At 46.2% G+C, this 24861-nt stretch overlaps 2 protein-coding genes across 13 annotated transcripts; both read right to left on the reverse strand.

The window, feature by feature from the left end:
* Positions 1–1788: 1788 nt before the first annotated feature.
* On the reverse strand, positions 1789–12711 carry LOC100710197 (zinc finger and BTB domain-containing protein 14). 7 transcript variants are annotated; one of them, XM_003459428.5, is made up of 10 exons: positions 12417–12711; positions 9796–9984; positions 4137–4307; positions 3862–3957; positions 3644–3787; positions 3332–3576; positions 3171–3256; positions 2951–3090; positions 2769–2864; positions 1789–2237 (listed from the first exon to the last, which is right to left on the reverse strand). In XM_003459428.5, exons 2-10 carry the CDS (start codon positions 9982–9984, stop codon positions 2097–2099), a joined length of 1308 nt encoding a protein of 435 aa, XP_003459476.1. In that variant the 5' UTR covers positions 12417–12711; the 3' UTR covers positions 1789–2096. The 7 variants fall into 7 exon arrangements, 6 of the variants coding, with proteins under 6 accessions (XP_003459476.1, XP_005465054.1, XP_005465058.1 ...); XM_005464997.4 differs by lacking the exon at positions 12417–12711 and adding an exon at positions 11692–12389; XM_005465001.4 differs by lacking the exon at positions 12417–12711 and adding an exon at positions 12237–12386.
* Positions 12712–12864: 153 nt separating this feature from the next.
* LOC100709658 (guanine nucleotide-binding protein G(olf) subunit alpha) lies at positions 12865–24816 on the reverse strand. 6 transcript variants are annotated; one of them, XM_003459426.5, is made up of 13 exons: positions 24562–24816; positions 22077–22217; positions 21558–21630; positions 20072–20126; positions 19802–19921; positions 17594–17691; positions 16748–16802; positions 16599–16672; positions 14934–14992; positions 14736–14856; positions 14495–14625; positions 13892–13959; positions 12865–13815 (listed from the first exon to the last, which is right to left on the reverse strand). In XM_003459426.5, the coding sequence occupies exons 2-13, from the start codon at positions 22210–22212 to the stop codon at positions 13669–13671; spliced, it is 1137 nt and encodes a 378-aa protein (XP_003459474.1). In that variant the 5' UTR covers positions 22213–22217; positions 24562–24816; the 3' UTR covers positions 12865–13668. The 6 variants fall into 6 exon arrangements, with proteins under 6 accessions (XP_003459474.1, XP_025765924.1, XP_025765923.1 ...); XM_025910139.1 differs by lacking the exon at positions 24562–24816 and having other exon boundaries at positions 12865–13505; positions 13620–13815; positions 22077–22727; XM_025910138.1 differs by lacking the exon at positions 24562–24816 and having other exon boundaries at positions 22077–22727.
* Positions 24817–24861: the final 45 nt, after the last annotated feature.

A 24861-nucleotide genomic window follows, 5' to 3' on the forward strand; every position in this document is an offset into this window, starting at 1 on the left:
TCCCACCTGTTGATGGTAGCTCCCCTGTTGGTCGTGGCACTGCTAATTTCTTGGGTTAATTTTCAAATTCCTTCTAAATGAACCATCTAAGAAAGGAAAAATGAGCAAAGGAAGTCTAAATTCAAAAATATCCAACCAATTTGCAGGTTCACAGGATGGGCTGGATCAGTCCCTCTAGTGTCTCTGTTGTAATATTCAGTTCAGTTCACTTCAGTTTTATTTATACAGCGCCAAATCACAACAGTGGCAACAATCATATTCCCCCCTATGAGCAAGCACCCTTTTAACAGGAGGAAACCTCCGGCAGAGTCAGGCTCAGGGAGGGGCGGATGAGCTCATTTCAATACATGATGTAACACGTCAAATATGATATTGTATAAAGCATATGTTTGCAGTCCTGTTGGGACCACGTATGTCTGAACCCCGAAAAACAGAACCACAGGCCTACATCTACATACAAAGCATATTAAAATATTACTTCAAAAATTAAAATGTGTGATCAGTATGTGACATGGTTAATGGTTAATATTCAAATGAAGTTAGAGTGTTGTCATGGCAGCCGGTTACATTCAAACGTTCTCACAGATGCTGAAAGTGCTGCTGAGCCAGCATCGGTTCATCTTTGATCAGACTGGAGATGGTCATCATCATACATTTCCTTGTTAATCTATGAAACACGTTATTAAAAACTTATTCGTGCCCCATCTTTACATCACACACGTCGGCCACATGACAAAACTCGTTTTTTATTAATCACTGACATTTGTTTTCTTGCTAGCTGATCTCAGAACAGTGAAAGCAGACCAGCAGCAGTGCTTTCTCATCCGTTTACCGTCAGACCATAGGTTTGTCCAGAATGTGCATGAGCAAAGCACTGAGCATACCAGGATACAGCCAATGTTAACGGGAGACAGACATGCCCTTGACAAAGAGACAAAGCTGGAAAAGTTCTCCCGTCTCCTGTTCCTGTATCATCGACATCAAGGAAAAGTGGGTAGGAGACTATCCAAGGTCTTAGGAAAAGAAAAGAGAAAAGCCCTTACCTTCGTCCCCCCTAACAGTGCCACCCCGGATGTCTGTCATGTTGAAACTATTTGCAGAAGCACACATCTGACTTTGCTAGGTGTTCTGACCCCATTGTTTTATGGTGGTCATATAAACAAGAACAGTCTCCTTCTTTACAAAGACTATCTAAGGTCAAATTTACTGATGTCTGTAGCAGCTGAAAGCATTTCTCCATCATCAATTATCCCAGCAGATTTGTACTGAAGGAAAAACTAATTCTAAAGACTGCAATACTGCATAAAACATCACTATTCACTCAGCCTTGATGTTGAGCTCATGCAGAAACCATTCAACAGGAAGTGGCAGTCAATCTGTGAGTTTAACCCTCTGGGGTCCAGGGTATAATTGGTCATTTTTGACTACTTTTGATTTTACCTCTATATTTCACCTTTAAAAACTGTTTATCTTGACTTGTTTGGTATCATTATTTTCAGCGCAGCCGCAAATATCTGAAATTGGAGTTATTTTTTCATTTTGATATACTATATTAGCCCAATTGATCTAAATTCAGACAAAAAATTTAAAATCCAAGTCAAAAACAAATTATATTTTTTACTGTAAAACCCACAAACATGTTTAACGAATCATTTTCATAACTTGAAATCTTGCATCTCGTTGCTGTGTTGTTTTAAATTGTTCATGTGATCAATGACGAAGAAACTGCCTCCTGGTGCCTCCTGGGTGGAATCGTTTTGGGCTAAGAACCTTAGGAGAACATGTCGATAAGGTTGAATCTTTATTTAAACTGTTCTCTCTCTCATTGCTCATGAAACTGAGCAGAAGTGTTTATAATTTACACAGTTTATAAATGTATGCTTCAAACTGAAAAGACAAACACGCCAGGTTACAAATCACACATGTAGCCAGAGGGAGGTCACATGACAACATTTGAGTCACATGACCGCTCAGTTTATCTTACACTTGGTTCATGTGCATCAACTCGACGCAGGAAAAAAGGCTCCTACCAAACAGAGCCAAAGTCCGTTCAAAGTTTGTGTGAAAGCAGAAAAGGTTAAAGGGCTGTCCAGATGTTAGGAGCAGCTGATGGAGTCCAGATGTTGCTCCTCAGCAGCCATGGCAGCAGCCTGCAGTGTCTCAGTGTCACTCTGCAAAGGATTCAGCTGCTTCCTCTCACTGTGCATGTTGTTCTCATGACGCTTCAGATCTGACGCCTGAAATGACAGAAGGACAGTGAACGCACCACAACACAAACGTACCAGTACTACGAACACTGTGTAATACTACAGTATGTGATACTGTGCATAATATTACACATACTTAGTGCAGTACTGTATATACTATGTGTAGTACTGTATATATACACAGTGTGCAGTACTGTATATGCTCTGTATTAGAGATGGACCAATCCGATATTACGTATCGGTCTGATACTGACCTAAATTACTGGATCGGATATCGGCGAGAAATAAAAAATGTAATCCGATCCATTAAATATCAAAAAAGCACCTCACAAAACTTGCGACACGGCGTAACTCGGCTCATGCAGTACTGTATATATACTGTGTAGTACTGTATATACTGAGTGCAGTACTGTATATACAATATGATATGTACTGTATATATACTGTGTGAAGTACTGTATATACTGAGTGCAGTACTGTACATATACTGTGTAGTACTCTATATACTTAGTGCAGTACTGTATATATACTGTGTAGTACTCTACATTCTGAGTGCAGTACCTTGGCGAAGGCCTTGGTGCAGGACGGACAGACGAACGGTTTCTCCCCTCTGTGTCTCCTCTCGTGATCCTTCAGGTGAGACTTGTGTTTAAAAGCCTGCAGGCAGACAGGTGAGAGTCAGACTGGTTACAATGGTGACAGGAAAGATGGGGCGCAAAGGTGAGAGGACAGGGTGAGTTCACCTTTTCGCACATCTGGCAGGCGAAGGGCCGCTCGTTGCTGTGAACTCGTTCATGTTTCTTCAGGTCCGGAGCGCGAATGAAAGATTTCCCGCACACGTCACACCTGTAGGGTTTGAAACCTGCGTGGATCTTCAGGTGTTCTGAACAGACAGGTGAGGGTTAGGGTGGCCTCGGGGAGCATAGAAGAAAGAAGCAGGCAAGCGTATGTGGGTGTGGTTACCTTTCAGGTGAGCGTGGGTGGTGAAAGCTTTGGTGCAAATCTCACAAGCGAATGGACGCTCAGCCGAGTGAAGCTTCTCGTGCTTCCTGAGCAGAGACAGACAGATGTGTCCTTCACCTGTGGCTTTAAGATCAATTTTCATCATTGAGGTGTGTACCTACCTGAGTCTGCTCTCATCCAAGAAAGTCTTCCCACACACCTGGCAGGCGAGCTGCTCGCGGTGTCCGTACAGCAGGTATTCGAACTTCATGTCAGCAGTCGCCGTCGACCAGCCTGGCGGCTGCTCGTCCTTCACTTCCCCAATGCTGTCCGCGAAGGTCAGCGTCTGTGTGGCGTGATGCTCCGCAACAAGCTCTTTAGGCTCCGCCTCCATCTCCGTCACCACATCCTGATCGTAGCAGGTTACCTGGATGGACGACGTATCAGTGACAGTCGTTGTGGATAAAGGAATACTCAGGTGTAAGTATGCGTACCTTGTGCACATCCTCATTGGTCAGTTCCTTTAGGATCGCCTCTTGCACATGCAGCGCTGCACTGGGAGACTTATCCAGCTCTGGATTGGCCGAGGGCTCCACAAGGTCATCTGTGGCAGACGTGTCATCGTGCTCACCGAGCACCTACACATGACAGTAATCAGATTACAAAGTGCAGGCTCTGACAGTTAACTGGTAAACAATGGGTATATTCGTACCTCTGAGTCGGCCGCGAGCTGAGCCTCAGGCGGCAGCGCCATCTTTACGATGTCATAGGGAAACTTCTCCTTGTCCTCCGACGACACATCTCGCTTCTGAGGACACACCCACCAACACCTGTTACCTGTGCGTGTCACCAGCTTGTACGTTACATGCATTTGTATGCTATCTGCATGTGCGTTACCTGTGTACACGCTTCACTTGTATGTGGGTTACCTGTCTGTGTGTCGCCTGTGTGTGTTACCTGTCTGCACGCTTGACCTGTGTGTGTTACCTGAGAGCAGAGTTTGTCAAGGAAGCGGATGCCGAGGATCTGGCCTGATGACATCATCAGGTTGACATCCTTCTTCTTCACAGAGATCTTCGCCGTGTACATGTAGTTCAAGACTTCCTCAAAGATGTCAGAGCGGATGAAGTCAATCTCAATCACTGATGAGTTGTCCACCTGAGAAGACACACAGGTACAGGTGAGACATCTCACCAAAACACCCTCGGGAACCCCTGGAGGCCATGAAGTGAACTGCAGTCACCACGTTAGCAGATCGGCGGACTTTGGCTGCGTCGACTCACCCTCTCCTTTCACGTTAGGAGGTTACTTTGCTAGATTCAATTAAATTCAACTCAATTCCATTTTATTCATATAAGACCAAATCAGAAGATTGAGTTCCAGGAGTTTTATATTGTATGGTACAATATTACAATAAATAAACCCCAACAATCACAGGAGCCCTGTTGAGCAAGCACTGGGTAAGACTGGGAAGGGAAAACTCCTTTTTGATTGGAAAAATCAGGCTCACGGAGAAGCAGCGGTCTGCCATGACCGGTTGAGTTTGAGAGTTTTAGGACATCCTGATAACAATGAATTACAGTAGTCCAACCTACAAGTAATAAATGCATGAACTAGTTTTATACACATACACATACATGTGTGTGTTTGTGTGTGTAACCATTATACCCTGAATTGGGACACACCACACAGCTGTTAAGCTGTGAAGAGGACTCTCCATTTACATGCACAAATTGGAGTATATTAGACAGATATGCTCTTTGTCTGAGCATATTCAGAAGACCCTTATGAAGAGAACATCGAGGGAACAGTTTACCTTGCCCGGGATAGGGTTACCGGGGCCCCGCCCTGTAGCCAGGCCCGGGGAGGGTGCCCGAGGGCGAGCGTCTGGTGGCCGGGCCTTAGTCCATGGGCCCCGGCCGGGCACAGCCCGAAGAGGAGACATGGGCCCATCCTCCCGCAGGCCCACCACCCACAGGAGGCGCCATAGGGGTCGGGTGCATTGTGTGCTGGGCGGCGGCCAGGAGCGGAGGCCCTGGCGGACTGATCCCCGGCTGCCAAGACTGGCAATAGGGACATGGAATGTCACCTCTCTGGTGGGGAAGGAGCCTGAGTTAGAGCGTGAGGTTGAGAGGTACTGGCTAGATATAGTCGGGCTCACCTCTACGCAAAGCTTGGGCTCTGTCTCAGTCTGGAGTTGCCCCTGGTGAGAGGCAGCGGGCTGGGGTGGGTATTCTAATGTCCCCTCGGCTTGCTGCCGGTACGTTGGGGTTTTTCCCGGTGGATGAGAGGGTTTGTTCCCTGCGCCTCAGGGTCGGGGAACGGGTCCCGACTGTCATCTGCGCTTATGCGCCGAGTGGCAGTTCAGAGTACCCAGCCTTCTTAGAGTCCCTGGGGGGAGGGGGGGGGTGCTGGAAGGTGACCCACCTGGAGACTCTGTTGTCCTGCTGGGAGAATTCAATGCTCACGTGGGTAACGACAGCGAGACCTGGAGGGGCGTGATTGGGAGGAACGGCCTCCCTGATCTGAATCCAAGCGGTGTTTTGTTATTGGACTTCTGTACAAATCACAGTTTGGCCATAACAAACACCTTGTTTGAACATAAGAGTGTCCATAAGTGCACGTGGCACCAGGACGCTCTAGGCTGCAGGTCGATGATCGATTTTGTAATCGTATCACCAGACCTGCGACCATATGTTCTGGACACTCGGGTACAGAGAGGGGCCGAGCTGTCAACTGATCACCACCTGGTGGTGAGTTGGATCAGGTGGCGGGGGAGGACGCTGGACAGACCTGGTGCACCTAAACGCGTAGTGAGGGTGTGCTGGGAACGTCTAGCAGAGGCCCCAGTCCGCGAGATCTTCAACGCACACCTCCGGCAGAGCTTCAACAGCATTCCGAGGGAGACTGGGGACATTGAGTCCGAATGGACCATGTTCAGCGTCTCCATCGCCGAAGCTGCTGCATTGAGCTGCGGCCGCAAGGTGGTTGGTGCCTGCCGTGGTGGTAATCCCCGAACCAAATGGTGGACACCAGAGGTGAAGGGAGCCACCAGGCTGAAGAAGGAGTCCTATCGGGCTTGGTTAGCCTGTGGGACTCCGGAGGCAGCCGACAGGTATCGACAGGCCAAGCGGAATGCGGCTCGGGCAGTGGCTGAAGCAAAAACTCGGGTGTGGGAGGAGTTCGGAGAGGCCATGGAAAAAGACTTTTGGATTGGCTCGAAGAGATTCTGGCAAACCGTCAGGCGTCTCAGGAGGGGAAAGCGGTGCTCTACCTGCACTGTGTATAGTGCTGGCGGAGCGCTGCTGACGTCGACTCAGAAAATTGTCAGGCGGTGGAAGGAATACTTCGAGGACCTCCTTAATCCCACTGACACGTCTTCCGAGGAGGAAGCAGAGTCTGGGGATGAGGGGAATGAACCGCCAATGTCCGGGGGCGAGGTCACTGAGGCAGTTAAACAACTCCTTGGTGGCAGAGCCCCTGGTGTTGATGAGGTCCGCCCCAAGTTCCTGAAGGCTCTGGACGTTGTAGGGCTGTCCTGGTTGACACGCCTCTACAATGTTGCGTGGAGATCAGGGGCAGTACCCCTGGACTGGCAGACCGGGGTGGTGGTCCCCATCTTTAAGAAGGGAGACCGGAGGGTGTGTTCCAACTACAGGGGGATCACACTCCTCAGCCTCCCTGGGAAAGTCTATGCCAGGGAGCTGGAAAGGAGAGTTCGTCCGCTAGTCGAACCTCGGATACAGGAGGAACAATGCGGTGTTCGTCCTGGTCGCGGAACACTGGACCAGCTCTTTATCCTCTCAAGGATACTTGAGGGTGCATGGGAGTTTGCCCAACCAGTCTACATGTGTTTTGTGGACTTGGAGAACGCATTCGACCGTGTCCCTTGGGGTGTCCTGTGGGAGGTGTTGCAGGAGTATGGGGTGTCTGGCCCATTGCTACGGGCTATTCGATCCCTATACAACCGTTGCAAGAGTTTGGTTCGCATTGCCGGCAATAAGTCGGACTCGTTCCCGGTGGGTGATGGGCTCCGCCAGGGCTGCCCTTTGCCACCGGTTCTGTTCATAATTTTTATGGACAGGATATCTAGGCGCAGCCAAGTGGCGGAGGGCCTTCACTTCGGTGGCCTCAGAATCTCATCTCTGCTTTTTGCGGATGATGTGGTTCTGTTGGCTTCATCAGGTGAAGGCCTCCAGCTCGCACTGGATCGGTTCGCAGCCGAGTGTGAAGCAGCGGGAATGAGGATCAGCACCTCCAAATCTGAGGCCATGGTTCTCAGCCGGAAAAGGGTGGAGTGCCCACTCCGGGTCGGGGATGAGTTCCTGCCCCAAGTGGAGGAGTTCAAGTATCTCGGGGTCTTGTTCGCGAGTGATGGGAGAAGGGAGCCGGAGATCGACAGACGGATTGGTGCTGCTGCTGCAGTGATGCGGACGCTGCACCGGTCCGTCGTGGTGAAGAGGGAGCTGAGTGTAAAAGCGAAGCTCTCAATTTACCGGTCGATCTACGTCTCTACCCTCACCTATGGCCACGAGCTGTGGGTAGTGACCGAAAGAACGAGATCGCGGATACAAGCGGCAGAAATGAGCTTCCTCTGAAGGGTGGCTGGCCTCTCCCTTAGAGATACGGTGAGAAGTTCGGCCATCCGGGAGGGGCTCAGAGTAGACCCGCTGCTCCTCCACATCGAAAGGAGCCAGTTGAGGTGGTTCGGGCATCTGACAAGGATGCCTCCTGGGCGCGTCCAGGGTGAGGTGTTCCGGGCATGTCCCACCGGGAGGAGGCCCTGGGGCAGATCCAGGACACGCTGGAGAGATTATATCTCTCGGCTGGCCTGGGAACACCTTGGTGTTCCCCCGGATAAGCTAGAGGAGGTGGTTGGGGAGAGGGAGGTCTGGGCTTCTCAGCTTAGGCTGCTGCCCCCGTGACCCTGCCTCGGATAAAGCGGATGTGGATGGGTGGATGGATGAATGGATGGACAGACAGATATGATACAAACCACTGCAGCGCAGTACCTGTAATACCTACAGCGTGCTCTAATCGCTCTAATAGGATATTATGGTCGACAGTATCGAACGCTGCACTGAGGTCTAGCAGGACAAGCACAGAGATGAGTCCACTGTCAGAGGCCATAAGAAGATCATTTATAACCTTCACTAAAGCTGTTTCTGTGCTGTGATGAGCTCTGAAACCTGACTGAAACTCTTCAAATAAGCCATTCCTCTGCAGATGATCTGCTAGCTGTTTGACAACTAATCTTTCAAGGATATGAAAGGAAGGTTGGAGATTGGCCTATAATTACCTAAGACAGCTGGGTCTAGGGATGGTTTTTATGTAAAGGTTTAACTACAGCCAGCTTGAAGGCCTGTGGTACATAGGTTGATCATATTTAAGATTTAAGCATTAGTTAGTGGCAGGACAACTTTGAGCAGTTTTGTAGGAATGGGGTCTAAAAGACACGTTGATGGTTTGGAGGAAGTAATTATTGAAGTTAACTCAGAAAGATCAATTGGAGAAAAAGAGTCCAACTTAACATCAATGGTACTAAAAGTAGCTGTAGACGATATTACATCTGTGGGATGATTATTGGTAATTTTTTCTCTAATGATTAAAATTTTATTCGTGAAGAAGTTCATGAAGTCATTACTAGTTAACGTTAAAGGAATGGTTAGCTCAACAGAGCTCTGACTGTTTGTCAGCCTGGCTACAGTGCTGAAGAGAAACCTAGGTTTGTTCTTATATTCTTCAATCAGTGATGAATAGTAAGATGTTCTGGCTTTGCGGAGGGCTTTCTTATAAAGCAACAAAATATTTCTCCAGGCTAAATGATGATCTTCTAAATTTGTGACACGCCATTTCCTCTTCAGCTTACGAGTTATTTGCCACTGAAGTCAGTGCAACTGACTTCAGTGAGCATGTTCAGAAACATGCACAGCTGTACTGCTAGCAGAGCAACTGATTTTACAACGAAAACTAAAACTATAATATTATAAAAATGTGAACAGGCTTAGGCAGAGAGAGCTGCCTAAGCCTGTTGAGCTGCCTAAGTCAGTTGCACTGACTTCAGTGGTTATGAAGGTGTTCGAAAGACTGTTGAAGAACATCATCTCCTCCTCCATCCCAAACACCACAGATCCACTGCAGTTCGCCTACCGACCCAACAGAGGACACCATCGCCCATTTTCTACACATCACCCTCAGCCACGTGGACAAGAAACAGGGTAATGTGGCAGAGGTGTGGTCCCTGGCTCGGCTATAGGGGAGAAGTGGTGCAGTGAGCTCAATGGGGCGGTGCTGGGGAGGCAGGTGAGAACACAGCTGGTGGCGTTTGGTGTGATGACAGTCTTTCCCCTTTTTTAGTGAGATGGGAGACGAGAGGAGAGAAGCTTGAAACAGCTGATCTTCTAAAATGAAATAATGAAATGAAATGGGTTGTAGATTTAAATGTTAATAAAATGTTGCTGACGGGGACCTCGGTGTCGGCCTTCACTAGGTAAATTGTATTTATTGTATTATTGTACTCTTTAACTTACAATCTAAATTGCCTGAGGCAACTGTTGTTGGCACTATACTAATAAAACTGAAAAAATCTGTACAATACTTTGTGTTCGAAGTACTCATGAAGTACATAGATGTATTTTTGAGGTACCTCGTGTTTTTTGAAGAGCTTTTTAAAGTAGTTGGAGCAGGCGGCGAGGACGCAGCGGTGAGCACGGAACTTGACGTCTTCGACGACCACGGCGATGTCGCAGTGCTCACCCTCCAGCCGCTGCTCGTTCAGCAGCTTCAAGAAGATGCTCTTATGTTCGTCATCCACGTACTTCACCGTTTCCGCCATCTGAGAACAGGTACAGGTCACGTAATCAGGTTCAAAGCACCCTGGTCTGGTCAGGTGGTAATGATACTTACAGCTAGTATTATCCCCCAGGACTGAAACCACCTGACCAATCAAAATGTGTGACATCATCAACACCTGTTTTTACATTACAGTCATGTGAGGTTCTCCTCGTGTCTCTGATCTATCCCTTCTCCAACCATCAATGATCAGCGTTCTATGTCAGAGGAACTCCAGGACACCATTTCTACCTTTAGCTATGAACGAGGCGATGCCCCAGCTCCAGCATAAACCAGGTGTTGATGGTTAGCTAACAACACTAATCAGGAACAACTTTAATTTCACAATTAATCTTATGACATCTGTAGCTGTTCACATGATGTCACAGATGATCACATGATACGTCACATGACACTGAACACAGATGACATCAGCTCTGACATTACAACTGTGTAAATGGAGTTGCAGTACACAGCTGGATGGTGTCTGTTACCATAGCAACCCGTACTGCTATGTACAGGTTACTATGGTGAGCTCTGGTCACCTGTTACTGTTCGGTCTGTTTAACTGCATCATGCTGTTTGTGGTAAATGGACTGGTTCTTATGTAGCACGTCTCTTTGAGCGCTATATACAACGTGCCTCTTTCACCCAATCACACTCATTCACACTCCACTGGAGAAACAAGGGCACGCAGACTGCAGCAGCCAGAGATCGGACCGCCGACCTTCCAATCAGCAGACCTGACCTGCTCCAACCCTTATACATAAACTTCCTGTATTATTTCAAATTAAAAGCCTTTCACTGCAAACATGTGACCAGGCTTTTACTGTCAGGCTCACCTGCTCCTCTGACAGGTCATGTGAGCCATGTGTCACATGTTCACAGACCTCCTCCGACTCACGATGCAGTTTTAAAGATTTCCCTTCAGATTGTTTGGATTCTTAAAAACAGTCAATGTTTGAGATCGCACCATCAGCGTGATGATGATTCATCTTTGATGATGACGTTCATGATGTCACTTCCTGTCACCTCACTAAACAGAGTCCATTTTGCTAGTGAAAGCTCTTCACTGAAAGACATCACCTGGAAGTATCTGTGTGGCGGCCATAATCAGAGCTGTCCCACATACTAAGGAAATGAGCTTCAGTGCGTCCTTAAGCAGAGGAGACACTGAAGCATCCTGAAGCTGTCCACAGTCCTAATCTTTCATGGAAACATCGACGTAATAACCGACGTGAAGCAGATCATGTGTTCATCATAACTGCATTTTCCATTTCATCCATAACCTGCTGACATATTTACAGTTTACAGCAATAGCTACACCCTTTTTGCACATGCTCTTCTTTCTTATTCAGATATTTATCAATAAGTGACATGTATATATATGTGTATATATATATATATATATATATATATATATATATATATATATATATGTGTATATTGTATATATTGTCCTATTTCTTACTTCTTGTATTGTCTGTCTTTGTTACTGTTTGTACTGGAGCACTGTAACCAAAATAACTTCTCCAGGGATTAATAAAGTATTCTGATATCTGATTCTGGTCTACCGACGAACAGTCTGAGGACGGAGGTTTAGCTCGGGACGATTCCACACTCGCTCTGAGGAAAGCAAACAAGGCTAGGACATAGGAGGTGCTAAGGCTGAGGTCAAAGGTGAAACACTTTTCAACAGCTTTATTTCAACCTGCTGTAATCCAGGAAGTCTGAGTAGAACTGCAGCCAATCATCTTAACAGACACCACGTGATCAATGTTCGATCAGCAGATCAATACGCTGATAATCATCAATGCTGTCGTTGATCCAGCTGTCACGTGCTGCTGTAATACCAGACTCACGTACACGCGCGCACAGTACATGTAGCTCTTATACCGCGGAGACGCGCATGGAACGCGTGCACGCTGCGAGTCGAGCTGAGGAGACGAGAGCAGGCTAGCTGTTAGCATGTAGCCCTTAATATCGATCGTTGATCGGAGCGGTCCGGTACAGCCCGGCCCGGTGATAGCCTGTCCCGGTACCGGGCCCCGACCGGCGGTCCAACCGGGGAGCCGGCCAGTTCCGGTCTGAACGGCGTTCGGTGAGGATCGGGGAATGTCGCGTCGCCGTTAGTCGGATCACCGGTACTTCCGCCCTCTGTCCGGTACCGTTGCGTGAGCGGGCCCCGGTCGGTGCGCGTGAAATGGCGGGCAGAACGGAGACAAGATGGAGTTTCTCGCTAACCCGCGCGCTCACCGGCTCGCGGGCCTCCGCTCCGCCGTCCCCGGGACCGACACGCAGGCACGCGAGCAGCCACGGCGCCGCGGCCTCGGCCACACGGAGCTCGAGCGGCCATGAACGGCTCGAGAGCGCGCAGCATCCCAAACGGCGGCCGCGGCGGGACCAGGGGCGCGCGGGTCCGGGAGCGGGTCTTACCGTGACACGAGACCGGGGGCGTCCTTCGGGGGAGGGGGTCGGCTCCGGCGGGGGGTCGCGACACTTTGTCCTCCTGTTGTTGTTGTTGTGACGGTGACGAGCTTTGCGCCAGCACGCTCACTCTGCGGAGGCACGCAGGCAGCGCGCCAAACCCCTGTGGGAGACGCGCATGCGCAGTGCAGTTGTTGTGGACAGGCCTCCGAACGCGCCCGTTTAAAGTCCCCCAGAATGTGTGTGCGTGTGCGCGTGCGTTTGAAGCAGTGCGGTCACATGACCACAGCAGAGTCTCTAAACGGCTCGTGCTGCACAGAGCGATGTTGCGTTTACTGTTTGCTCCACTGCATGAAGTACTATGTTGCCAAATGGGGGCAGTGCAGCCCATCTGTGGGCCTCAGCCAGGCGCGCAGGAGAGCGCCCTCTAACATCAAAGACTGGAGGTGAAAGCCAGTGTTGGAAAAACACAGACAGGTTGTAAACGTCAAACATTTTTTATCTTTGATGTTCCATTCTCGTGAACGCCACTATCGTTCTATTTCCAGCCTTTTATCAGACACAGATACAAATTTTATTTGTCACATACACAGTACAACATATAGTAAACATGTAGTGAAATGCTTGTATCCTGAACTGCGGATAGGCTGCAGCCATAGCCGCGGCACTCCAGGGATTTTTTAGCATGAAATCAACAACGTGAAGCTCTTAAAATGTAAACAGGTTTTTTAAGGGTGGTAGAAAAATCCCTGAATTTTAATTTGGAAATCAGTTTTGAAGACTGAGTCGCTTGATTTCACATGATATTCCATCTGTTGTGGACATGAATCGTGAGTCTATAGGTTACCGTGGCGGAGCCAGGACACACAAGTTAAACACTTAACTCTCTGAATAACAAATAAAAACATTTGAGCAGCTTCAGAATAAAGACTGACCTTTGACCCCGAGTTCACAGGTAAACAAAGGCGTTTAATTATTCAAATGGATCAGCCAATCATGGTAAAGATAACACAAAAAACATGTAAAAATGGATTTCCAGACTCCACCTCCTCCCACATGACACATTGCTGCCATGGCTAAAATTCTGACCATAATGCCCTGCAGGACATAAAGCACATGGAACACACAGCTAATAAGAGTCTGTCCTAATCAATAATCACTAATAAATATCATATACGCTATAAGCATTGATTGGCTATCTGCATCGATTACTTATTGGCTTCTTCAGAGTGGGCGGAGCCAGGCAGCGCCCAGCAGTCAATCAGAGCAGTTCGTACTGCCGCAGGTGCATCCGCTGGATGATGTCACGGCAGTCGTTGAAGACACGGCGGATGTTCTCGGTGTCAACAGCACAGGTGAAGTGAGGGTAGCAGTAATGTTTGCCGTCACCGCTCGCCGTACTGATCCTCTGAAACGGGAGTCGCATGTTAGTCTGAACACGCCATCATGTGATAGCATGATGTCAAGACGGGAAGCGATTTTACCAGAAACTCATCTCTGATGAAGAACTTGGCCCTCATCACTTTGGGGTCTTCATCATTGTCTGGAACCGCTGAAACAAGTGTGCATGGTCAAGAGGTGCGTTCACGTGACCGAGGTGCACTCACGTGTTGGTGGGACAGATTTCCATTTGTGTTCATTCAACCAGGAAAAAATAAAAGTCTCGAGATTAAAAGTCCCAACCAAGAATGACAGCATTACAGGCGTAAGCTACATATATACATACAAGTCATACAGCAGTCAATCACGCAAAGACGGGGGGGAAAAAATAAATTTAAAAAAAAAAAAAAAAAAAAAAAAAAAAAAATCACAAAATGTAGAGACTTCAGTCACAATAAGCATTCAGTACCTTAGTTAAAGCAATGATCCAAGGCCAGAAACAAAGGTAATAATATTCAGGAAAACCATTTGCATCCTGAATTAACTGCATTCAACTCATTTAAAATGGCCTTAAATTCAGTCAAATCTTAAGTTTCCTGCACATTCTGCAGCTTATTCTAGGAGGAAGGAGCAGCAAGTTTGAAATTCAGTGCAAACCTTTGAGACAAATAGAGGACATTAACTTTCCACACTCTTTGGATATTTACCATCAGCAGGAAGCTGGTAGTTGTTATATTCTGGGAAATAATCCTCCAGCTTCGACTTTCCAGCCAGAATCTTCTCAGCAAGAACATCCTGTTTGTTCAGGAAGAGAATCACTGAAATCGTCTTCAGGAACCTACGGCCAATCAGAGAACAGGACAGTCAACTACAAGCAATCAGTTGATAGGGAGGGTTAAAGGCAGCCAATCAGAGAGTAATTAGAGCAGCTTCAGTCAGTCAGAGAACCTGTTGGTCCAGATAGATCTGAAGAGGTCCAGAGATTCTCGCAGCCGATTGGTGGAGTTGTCCTCGCGGATCACCATGTTGTAGCTGCTGCTCGCTGCCACAAAGATGATGGCGGTCACATCTGGACGCAGGTGCACACACACATCAAACTCCCTGCTGCTTTCAGGCTCGATCGATAAAGAATCTGTTTTTTCTCACCGTTGAAGCACTGAATCCACTTTCTGCGTTCGTCCCGCTGTCCTCCTACATCAAACATACTGACACACACAAACACGGTTAGAGCTGTCGGTCAGCAGCAGTGTTGGGAAGGTTACTTTTAAAATGTATTCCACTACAGATTACAGAATACATGCCCCAAAATGTAGTTTGTAACTTATTCTGCTACGTTACTCAATGAGAGTAACGTATTTTGAATACTTTGGATTACTTAATATATTATCAAGCTTTTTACAACTACATCAATGTACTATTGCTGTGTGATTTATTACTATTTCTGAAGGATACTCGCCATACCAATACCAACTAGATGTTTAAATCTTATTATAAAATGAGTAACAGTAGGGTGGACATTAGGTAACGCTGCACTTTTTGCAGCGATCTCATATAGAAAACTATTCCACGCGTATATAAAACAGGTCCACGGCTCCGAACCGTATTAAAGGGACCTCTGGTTAATACGTCGGCTTCGTGTCGGGCTCGTAGCTGAAAACTAGCTTTACTTTGTTGTCTGGGTCAACTTTGCTAGTGAGAGACAGAGAGAAGCATTGAAAGGCTGCTCCAACTGAACTTATTGTTTCGGAGGAAAACACGAACACGGTGTACAGTCGAGTCTTAACAGTCGATTATTGTCAAGGTGATGAGCAGTCGAGTCGAACCTGGAACACTCTGCCTATTGCCTTCATATTAAAAAATTTTTTTGAAGAATAATTTTTTAAAAAAATTTAAGATTAGGCTTCAAACTTTCCTTTTTGCTCAACCATATATAGTAGTTAGGGCTGGACCAGGTGACCCTGAATCCTCCCTTAGTTATGCTGCAATAGACGTAGGCTGCCGGGGATTCCCATGATGCATTGAGTTTTTCCTTTTCAGTCACCTTTCTCACTCACTATGTGTTAATAGACCTCTCTGCACTGACTCATACTTGTTATTAATCTCTGTCTCTCTTCCACAGCATGTCTTCATCCTGTCTTCCTTCTCTCACCCCAACCGGTCGCAGCAGATGGCCCCGCCCCTCCCTGAGCCTGGTTTTGCCGGAGGTTTCTTCCTGTTAAAAGGGAGTTTTTCCTTCCCACTGTCGCCAAAGTGCTTGCTCATAGGGGATCATATGATTGTTGGTTTTTTCTCTGTATGTGTTATTGTAGGGTCTACCTTACAATATAAAGCACCTTGAGGCGACTGTTGTTGTGATTTGGCGCTGTGTAAATAAAATTGAATTGAATTGAAAAATATTTCTTCACATCATTATGTGGCAGCAAGTAGGGATGACATGGGGCACGAGACAGACACAGGCATTAGAGCCTCGTAATGCGCGTTTTGTTTGGGTTTCCACCGGCGTGGAATTACTCTATAGAGAGGGGACAGCCTAACATATGAAACAAGAAAAGACCGCCGTGTAATCCATTAATTTCAACAAAGTAACTGTATTCTGAATACCACCTTTTTAAGCGGTAACTGTAACTGAATACAGTTACTCATATTTTGTATTTTAATACGTAACGCCGGTACATGTATTCCATTACTCCCCAACACTGGTCAACAGTTATTCATCAGTGACCTACAGGTTTTCTGATGGGGTTTATGGTTTTCTTTAGGAACAGGAAGTAATTTCCTGTCCGAGACTGTTCTGCAGGTCGTTCCACTCACTGGAAGTTGACTTTGTCCACCTGAAACCTGGTTTCAAAAATCCCGGAAGTCAGAACTCTGCAGCGCAGCAGGTCCTGCAGGACGAGAACAGCGAGTCAGCAATAGGTGAGTCATGCTGGGTCCTGCTGTCTGATTGGCTGGTTCATTACCTGATCGGTGGGTGAGTAATCGGGCCTCCGGACTGAGTCCAGCCGATCCAGGAAGCTGAAACACAGGAGATGATGATGATGATGATGATGATGATGATGATGATGATGATGATGATGATGATGATGAGGAGGAGGAGGAGGAGGAGCTGTACAGGAGTATTGTGACTGGTCCACTGAGATTTCAGAGTGTGTGCTGATTTGTATGTCTTTATGAGGACAGAGTGCTACATCCCTCTGCAGCCTCTGTTCTCTTTGCAGTGGCAGCGCAGTAGCATTCAGGTGTGGCCTATGTTTGATTGTGAACTGACTACACCTGCCAATGGGATGTCTGAGACTCTTTGGGTTACCGAATGATACAGCTAAGTTCTTTTGTAATTTAAAGTCAAACCCATGCTTCTTGAAGCTCTGGTCTCAGTCTCCACATTTATGCTTTTGAACCAAAATGTTCAAAAGCATAAATGGGGTGGCTGTGGCTCAGGTGGTAGAGCCGATCAGCTACTGATCGGAAGGTTGGTGGTTCGATCCTTGGCTTCCCCAGTCTTCAGGCCAAATATCCTTGGGCAAGATACTAACCCCGAGTTGCCCTCCGATGCATTCATCGGAGTATGAATGTGTGTGAATGTAGTTTACGTTGCACTTGAGTTTAGAAGTGCTTGTATGAATGGGTGAATGAGGCATGTTGTATAGAGCGCTTTGAGTACTCCGGGAGAGTAGAAAAGCGCTATATAAGAATCAGTCCATTTACCATTTAACAAGAGTGAGGGTCAGAAGCTGTATCTGTGCCAGTGCCCTGGGTGTAATGAAGGTCCTCACAAAGACTGGAACATGTGAATGTGAGTGTCTTACTACTGAGCGCAGTCAATCAGCTGATATTCATTGGCACGCTCAAAGCACGCCTTCACACCGTCGTCCTCCCACAGCTTCTGAGCATGCTCAAAGAACTCCTGAAAGATCAAAAGTTTAGCTTTAAAGTTTCTTGTTGAAGCATGATTGGGAATCCCATCAGCATATCTGCAGACAAAAAAGGGCGTAGACAACAAGGAAGAGATGGACACTTTTTGGAGATGTTTTTTCTTTACATCATCTGACTGACTGGATGACTTCATATCAGAGGTGAGGAAAATGTGATGGAGACTGTAACATGGAGATTTGTTTTTCCTGTGGACATGCTGATGGATGTTAGCATGATTGTGTTTCAGTAGGAAACATGTTTGTGCTGTGTAATAATCTGTGATGCTGTAAACTGTTTGGTTGTGTTGGCTAAGAGAGACTCATTTATAGCATAAAGTAGCACTGATCGCTGATAATCTGCTTTGCCAAGCTGATACACCCGGTGTTGCGGGGAAAAGCTGGAGTGCCGGATTCCAGCTGGTCGGTCTCGTGACTCAAACAGGCTCTCCTCCTCCACACTCCTCATATATAATGTGCTTTACTAACACCAACATCACAGCTAACAGCTGTTTCAGTGCAGCACTTCCTGCTACAGACACAGACAGTAAAGTGGACAGTCTTTCCTGGTTTAACAAGAACTCACTGCTGCAGCACTAAAGTGATTCCGTCACACTGAAACCTTGATCCAGTTTGGGACACAAAGGCAGTTTCATTCATTTTTGTGTGTTTGCCGTTCAAACCTAGGCTTCCTGTCGGTGCAGTAGAACGTCACAGCTCTGTAACCCTCTGGCCACACTGGTATGTCAGTGGGCAGATGTTGTTAAACATGTCCATATATGAACTCACAGGTGGTTGATTTTATCATTTAAAAATCATGTGGTGCTGACTGAAGGCTGGATGTACAGAGCTTATGTTGTTGGATATTACAGCAGCGTCCACACCTAATCTACTGACGAGGAACTGTGATTTCCAAAGTTTAATCATTTCAGGGCGGCTGACACGTTGGCAGGGCGATGTCGGCTGACTGGACAGCAGTGACTGTGCCGTGAAGCGTGTGCATCCAGCCAACCAATCAGCAGCAGAAAAAGAGTGAAGCAACGCAGGAAGACATTTGTTTTGAGTCTCTGAGTCCTCCGAGACTCCACTGTTCGGATAATGAGGCCTCAGGTGACTCCCTGAGGTATGTGTGTGTGCGCAGCTGAGGTGAGGCCGTTACATCATGTCATTAACATCATTAAAACAAACAAGATTTAAAGCAGGTCTCCTGGTGCTGCTTTAAAGGGGCAGCTCACCTGTTATCAGGTAAGTCTTCTCTTAGCTGCTGACAACTGCAGACAGCTTCAGCCGAACTGCCTGTATGTGTGTCATACCTTGGTCTCACCTGTCCCTGCAGGAAGTGTTGACCATTGGTCATGAGGTGGCAATACGGACATGTTGGATTAACATCATCGCTTTCAGTGATTATTTATATTTCTGTGATGGCTGGAAACTTAAACACAAACTGATCTTTACACAGAGTGGTGAAGAACTTGACTTGACAACTTCACCCAACAAACACACCCCAGTGATGTCACCCACTTCAAATCCACCAGCGTCAACCTTTAAAACAAAAAATTAACACCTTTAACGACTTCTTTCTTCCAGCCAGTCAAACGTTCACACGACCTCCGACCGTCATGTGATGTGTCTGATTTCCTGCAGGACTGAAAGAAACTTGCCTGTTTCTGCTCTCTGCGCCAGCTTTACAGGTAAGCAGCCGTGTGTGTGTGTGTGTGTGTGTGTGTGTGTGTGTGTGTGTGTGTGTGTGTGTGTGTGTGTGTGTGTGTGTGTGTGTGTGTGTGTGTGTGTGTGTGTGTACGGGTTTCTACTATCCTGGTGGGGACCACAACCTGACATTTACTATACTGGTGGGGACTTTCTGCACCGTGGGGACCTGGACTTGGGTCCCCACGGGGTTGAAAGCAATTTTCACACTCAAAATGTGGTTTTAGTGTCAGGGTTACAATTAGGTTATGGTTAGGTTTAGGGTAAGGGTCAGGCATTCATTTTTGATGGTTAGGGTTAGGGTAAGCGGCTAGGGAAAGCATTATGTCAATGGGATGTCCCCACGAGGATAGCAAACCCGCACGTGTGTGTGTGTGTGTGTGTGTGTGTGTGTGTTACCTCGGTGTATTCAAAGTCAGACAGAGGACCGATGCTCTTGATGTAGTCCGCTCTGAACTGGTTACCAGGGTTACCCAGGGGAATGGGCGGAGCCAGAATAGTCATAGCTGACACAATTGTCTGAAACACACACACACACACACACACACACACACACAGATTTGCTCCAGCTGTCCGTCACCACCTGTGATTCACCTCCACCTGGACATTGTTTTTCAAATGTTTGAACCAATTACTGAGGTTCTCTGTGTTTGCTGTCATGTCACCCACCACGATGGCATCCTTCACGTTCTTCCTGATGTCCTGAACCTTTTGCTGCTTCTCCCTGAAAGACCAACATGAGAACTGGCTCAGGTAAAACATCCTGATGCCTCGAGAGTCTGAACATGTTCAGCTGCAGTTTGTTTAGTCCTCAGCTTCTTCTCATTAAAGCTACACTCCACAAGATAAAACTTTATTCCAACTCAAGTCCCAAACAGAGACACACCTGGGCATCTTCACCCGCAATGATGTCTTTATTAGAAATATTGATTAAAAAAAACCCAAAACACTTTGACATTAATGAGAGATTAAATATAGTGACTCCAGCAGCTACCGAGGCCATTCATAAACATTTTTAAGGATTTTTCACAAGCGGAAGACAGTTGACAATTTTCCTAGGAGTGGACATCCCAGCAAATTCACCCCAAAGACTGAACAAGTATGGACAGTTTGCAAAGCTGCATCTGATTAAACCATAACACTTACACTTTTATACAATACCAAAGTCGAGATATTTGTTCATAATGTGCATGTTTGGAGAAAACCAAGGTTCTGTCTAAGACCTACATCATGCCTACTGGCCAGGGTTGTGCATTTAACCAACCACACTGCATTCAGCTGATGCTTTAAAGCAAGTGGATCTGCTTTGTGCAGTTTCAAACTTTTCTTTTAGATACTCAGGTGTACACTTGAACTCCAACACTCACACAGATAAGTCCCGACCACTGTGATGTTAGCACCACCAGTAATAAACATAGCTGTGTTTTCTGTTTGTTTTTTGGACTGGAGGTAGCAGTGCACTGTGTTGGTTTAGCAGAAGCATAACTATATTTAAGGATGCATGAAAGTTTTCACAGCCAACCTTCATGTGCTTTGTAGTGTGGAAACAGCATTTGACCACATTCCACAGGGTGTCCTGTGTCCTGCTGAGGGTGCATCAGTAGTGTAGGGTTAACTGTGGATTATCCAGTCCCTGTACCATTTGTTTACCTTACTAGCCATGTCCTATGTCCTATTCATTCTTGGTGGGCTCTGCCAGACTTGCCGTTTGTCAATCTGTTCATAACCTTAATGGATAGAACTTCATGGCGTAACCAAGTGATGGAGGGATCTGCTTTGATCACCTCTCTGCACTTTGTGGATTATGTGATTCTTTTAGCACAGGGTGCTTTGGTAAAGCAGCGGGAATGAGAAGTCCAACCTCTGATTCTCAGCTAGAAAAGGGTGCAGTGTCTACTGCACATGAGGCGCAGAGTGCCTAAAAGTCACAGGCACACTGCTGACTCAATAACAGCAGAGTTTCAACCTAGCCTGGCATTGACATCAGCACAAAGACTGAGCCAGAAGCTTCATGGCGTAGGTTTTCATGAGCCAACACCTACTGGTTATGTGATCTGGACAGCCGAGTATGTTTCTCCAGAGAGTGTAGTTTAATACACTGTGATGTATGCATGCATGTATGATTGTTATGTGCTAATGGCTTTAATAAACTCACTCAGCATTAAAGCCGTCCACATGAAGAATCCTCATCTGTTTGACAATGGTGCTTTTACCCGATTCTCCTGCACCTACAGACAGAGAGATGGATGGACAGATGCTATCCTTACAGTCAACATGGTCTTCATAACACATAACATTCAGAAAGCTGAGCCAGGTTTTTAGTAGATAAAATGAGTGGTTGTTTTTTTCTTGTTATATCACCTACTGGTGTAAACGTGTGCAGGCTCATAGCTTTCATGGGTGACGAGCTCAAGAGCTAAAGTCTGATTAGAGATATCAGGTATTGTCATAATTTATTGTTGGGTAACTAAATGTTGTGAGTTTGGCTAAAGTTCAAAATATTATTTAAGCTTTGTCAGAGGACACAAAGTCTGGCCACATGATGGTGCTACTGTGACAGATTCTGAAAGCCTAATATGGCCCTATTGTGCCCCACATTTGGAACCACTTTTTAAAGTCAATTCTGAAATTGCTAAAACAAAAATAAACTGTGAAAGAGACGGCGGCATCTCACCCAACAGTAAGAGTCTGTGTGTAGCTTTGTACGTCTGTCGTTCCCTCTGCAGCTGCTTCTCGATCTTCTTATTTGCTTCTCTCTTTGCCTTTTCATCCAGTCGTTCTTCATCCGTTTTGCCGCCCAGACAGCCCATCTCAACTGGAACCATAGAAACCAGTAAGAACCTGACCAAGACCCACCACACAGCGCATCTATGTTTTTTTTTTAATGTGTGTAAAATTCTTGAGCCACCTCTGTTTTTTTTTTTTTATACTTCCAAGGAGCTCGACTTCCTTGTGACTTTTAAAGTGCTCTTGAGCAGTCGTTTTTCAGGCTTTAAGGAAGTTCTTCTTTGCCTGCTTTTTCACTCATGTTTTTGGCTGTTGGCTGACAACCTGGCTAGGGATGGGTATCGAAACCCGGTTCTTGTTGAGAACCGGTTTTCACTCTTTCAATTCCTTGGAATTGTTTGCCATTTTTGCAAATGATTCCCTTATCGATTCCAGTCACCCCGAATGACATCACCACGTTGCGGAGCGTCATTTACCTGACAGGGCGCCTAAGCGGCTCATACGCTCAAAAGATTGGTTATACTTTACAAGAACGGATGACAACAGGGCAACTTGCAATACTTGCAAAGTAGACATTTCATTTAAAGGAGGAAACACTACGAATATGCAAAAGCATTTGCTCACAAAACACGCGATGACCTTAAATGAATGTCGTGTTTTTAATTCCACTCCGGACTCGTGAATCTCAACCCAGCAGCAGCGGTAACGTTTGCACGTCCTCTCCCGTTAATATGGCAGGTAAATAATCAACTAACAGTGCATATTATGTTAGCGCGATTTGCCTTATTACAAAACCTGCCATTACTGTGCGCTGCATTTAGGTGACCATGATGAGAGAGACAGAGTCTGGCTGGCAGTTCTCGCTGCAGTCTACCGTTAGCGTCTCCTTTCAGGCCAGGATAGACAAATGTCACCGAGCAGTGACTAAGTTTGTGGTCAAAGGCTTGCACCCATGTGCCACAGCAGATGCCCCCGATTTTCGGTAAGTGAATGTGTTTAATTGTAGGCAGGGACATTACTGGATATTCTTGTGTAATTGCTACAGAATAATTTATGTTATACTTTGTTATTGCTACAGAAGAATATTTATTTTATTATTTTACATTTACAATTGTTTTTTCCTGGGGACCTTGTGACACCCCATTGAAGAGCCGTAGGCTGTGGATCTCTTAAGATCTCACTGTTGGGTTTGTAAGGCCATGTTACTCCTAAATTTCTATCTTGTTCAAAGAGAAGATATAAAACAAAGTTCTAAGCCAATCGACCTTAGTGTTCTCCTTTTTTAAAAAGAATCGATAAAGAATCGAATCGTTAAACAGAATCGAAAATGGAATCGGAATCGTGAAAATCTTATCAATACCCATCCCTAAACCTGGCACATCGTAGCAGGGCCGGCGTAAGGGGGAGAAAAGTCATGACGACTTTAAGGATCTTTGACAGAAATAACATTTGTTTACTAACATTAGTTTCATTTTCTTTTTGGCAAGAAGGAATAAATCCAGCTACTGGCCCCGCCTCACCCCTCCTTATTTCATGATTTGGTCCAGGTGCACGCCCCCTAGCTGATGCCGAGCGGTAAGATAGTTGGATGGCTCCATTAAAAGTGAAGCCGGGTGCAAATGAAACTCGTAGTGTAGGAAACTCGAGCAGTTTCTTCAGTGTTAGCTACCTTACTTCATTCCTAACAGGAAAAATGTTGTTGGTGTGTATTGGCCTGCATGTATTTTGCTGCTGCTCAAGTGCTTTACTTAAGTACACTTGTACTAAAAAAGTAGATCTATGCTACTCTACATCTTGGTTTTCAGTATTGGAGTTTTTTAAAAATAGAAATCTGATATCAGTAAATGAAAGTGTTACTGTGGAGAGCATTTGACGAATGGGTATGATGGATCTGAGTACTTTTACTTTAGATGCTACAAGTAGTTTATTTTTTTTAACTGAAATGCTGAGTTTAAATTGTAGAAGTTGTTTAACACAAACCAGATTTAAACTCTTTGCAGTCGTATGTGTGGGGACACGGAGCCAAACAACGTAAAGTTTCTTACACTGGATTTGTTTTTTCCTCCTGGAAACATCCTACATGGCAGATAACACACAGCAAAGGATTTGTGTATTCGTGCTTTTACCCTTCTTCACAAATACTTTCTGGACTTCACAGCCTGGTTCATGCCTATCAGGTCTCTCTGTCACACTCACACTCACGTAGATATATAACAAGCAACAACAAAACCAAACCATGGAGGAAAAATGGAAATGCGTTTCAATGGAAAACTAAATCTTAAAAATGTAAATAGAGAGTTTTCACTCTTATAATAAACTGATTGCTCTGAGATAAACTAAATTCATATTTTTCCCTAAACAACTGTAAATGAGCTGGGTACAGGGCCCTAGCACTGATCCAGTTTAAAAGCAGCAGTCTGAAAGGTACTGACCCGTGATGTCTCAGCAGCTCAGGATCAGTCCGGCCATCAAAGTCCACGAAGAAGAAGAAGAATACAGGAGCTGTTGGCCCAGGTCCAGTTTCAGTCCAGTTCAGGCAGACGGAGCCGACTGCTGCTGCTCGGGTGTGTTCTTCTCTGATCAGTGACACACCTGAGCAGCTCTCTTCCACCTGTCTCCCCTCTAAGGTCTCTAATGGTGCCTCATTAGGCATCTCCCCATCTCCTTTCCTTTGGGGGATTTTTGCTGTTTTTCCTCTTGTGTCAGTTTGTTGCCTGACGACCAGCGGCACA

The sequence above is a fragment of the Oreochromis niloticus genome, linkage group LG9 (assembly GCF_001858045.2).
Source record: "Oreochromis niloticus isolate F11D_XX linkage group LG9, O_niloticus_UMD_NMBU, whole genome shotgun sequence".
Taxonomy (NCBI): Eukaryota; Metazoa; Chordata; class Actinopteri; order Cichliformes; family Cichlidae; genus Oreochromis; species Oreochromis niloticus.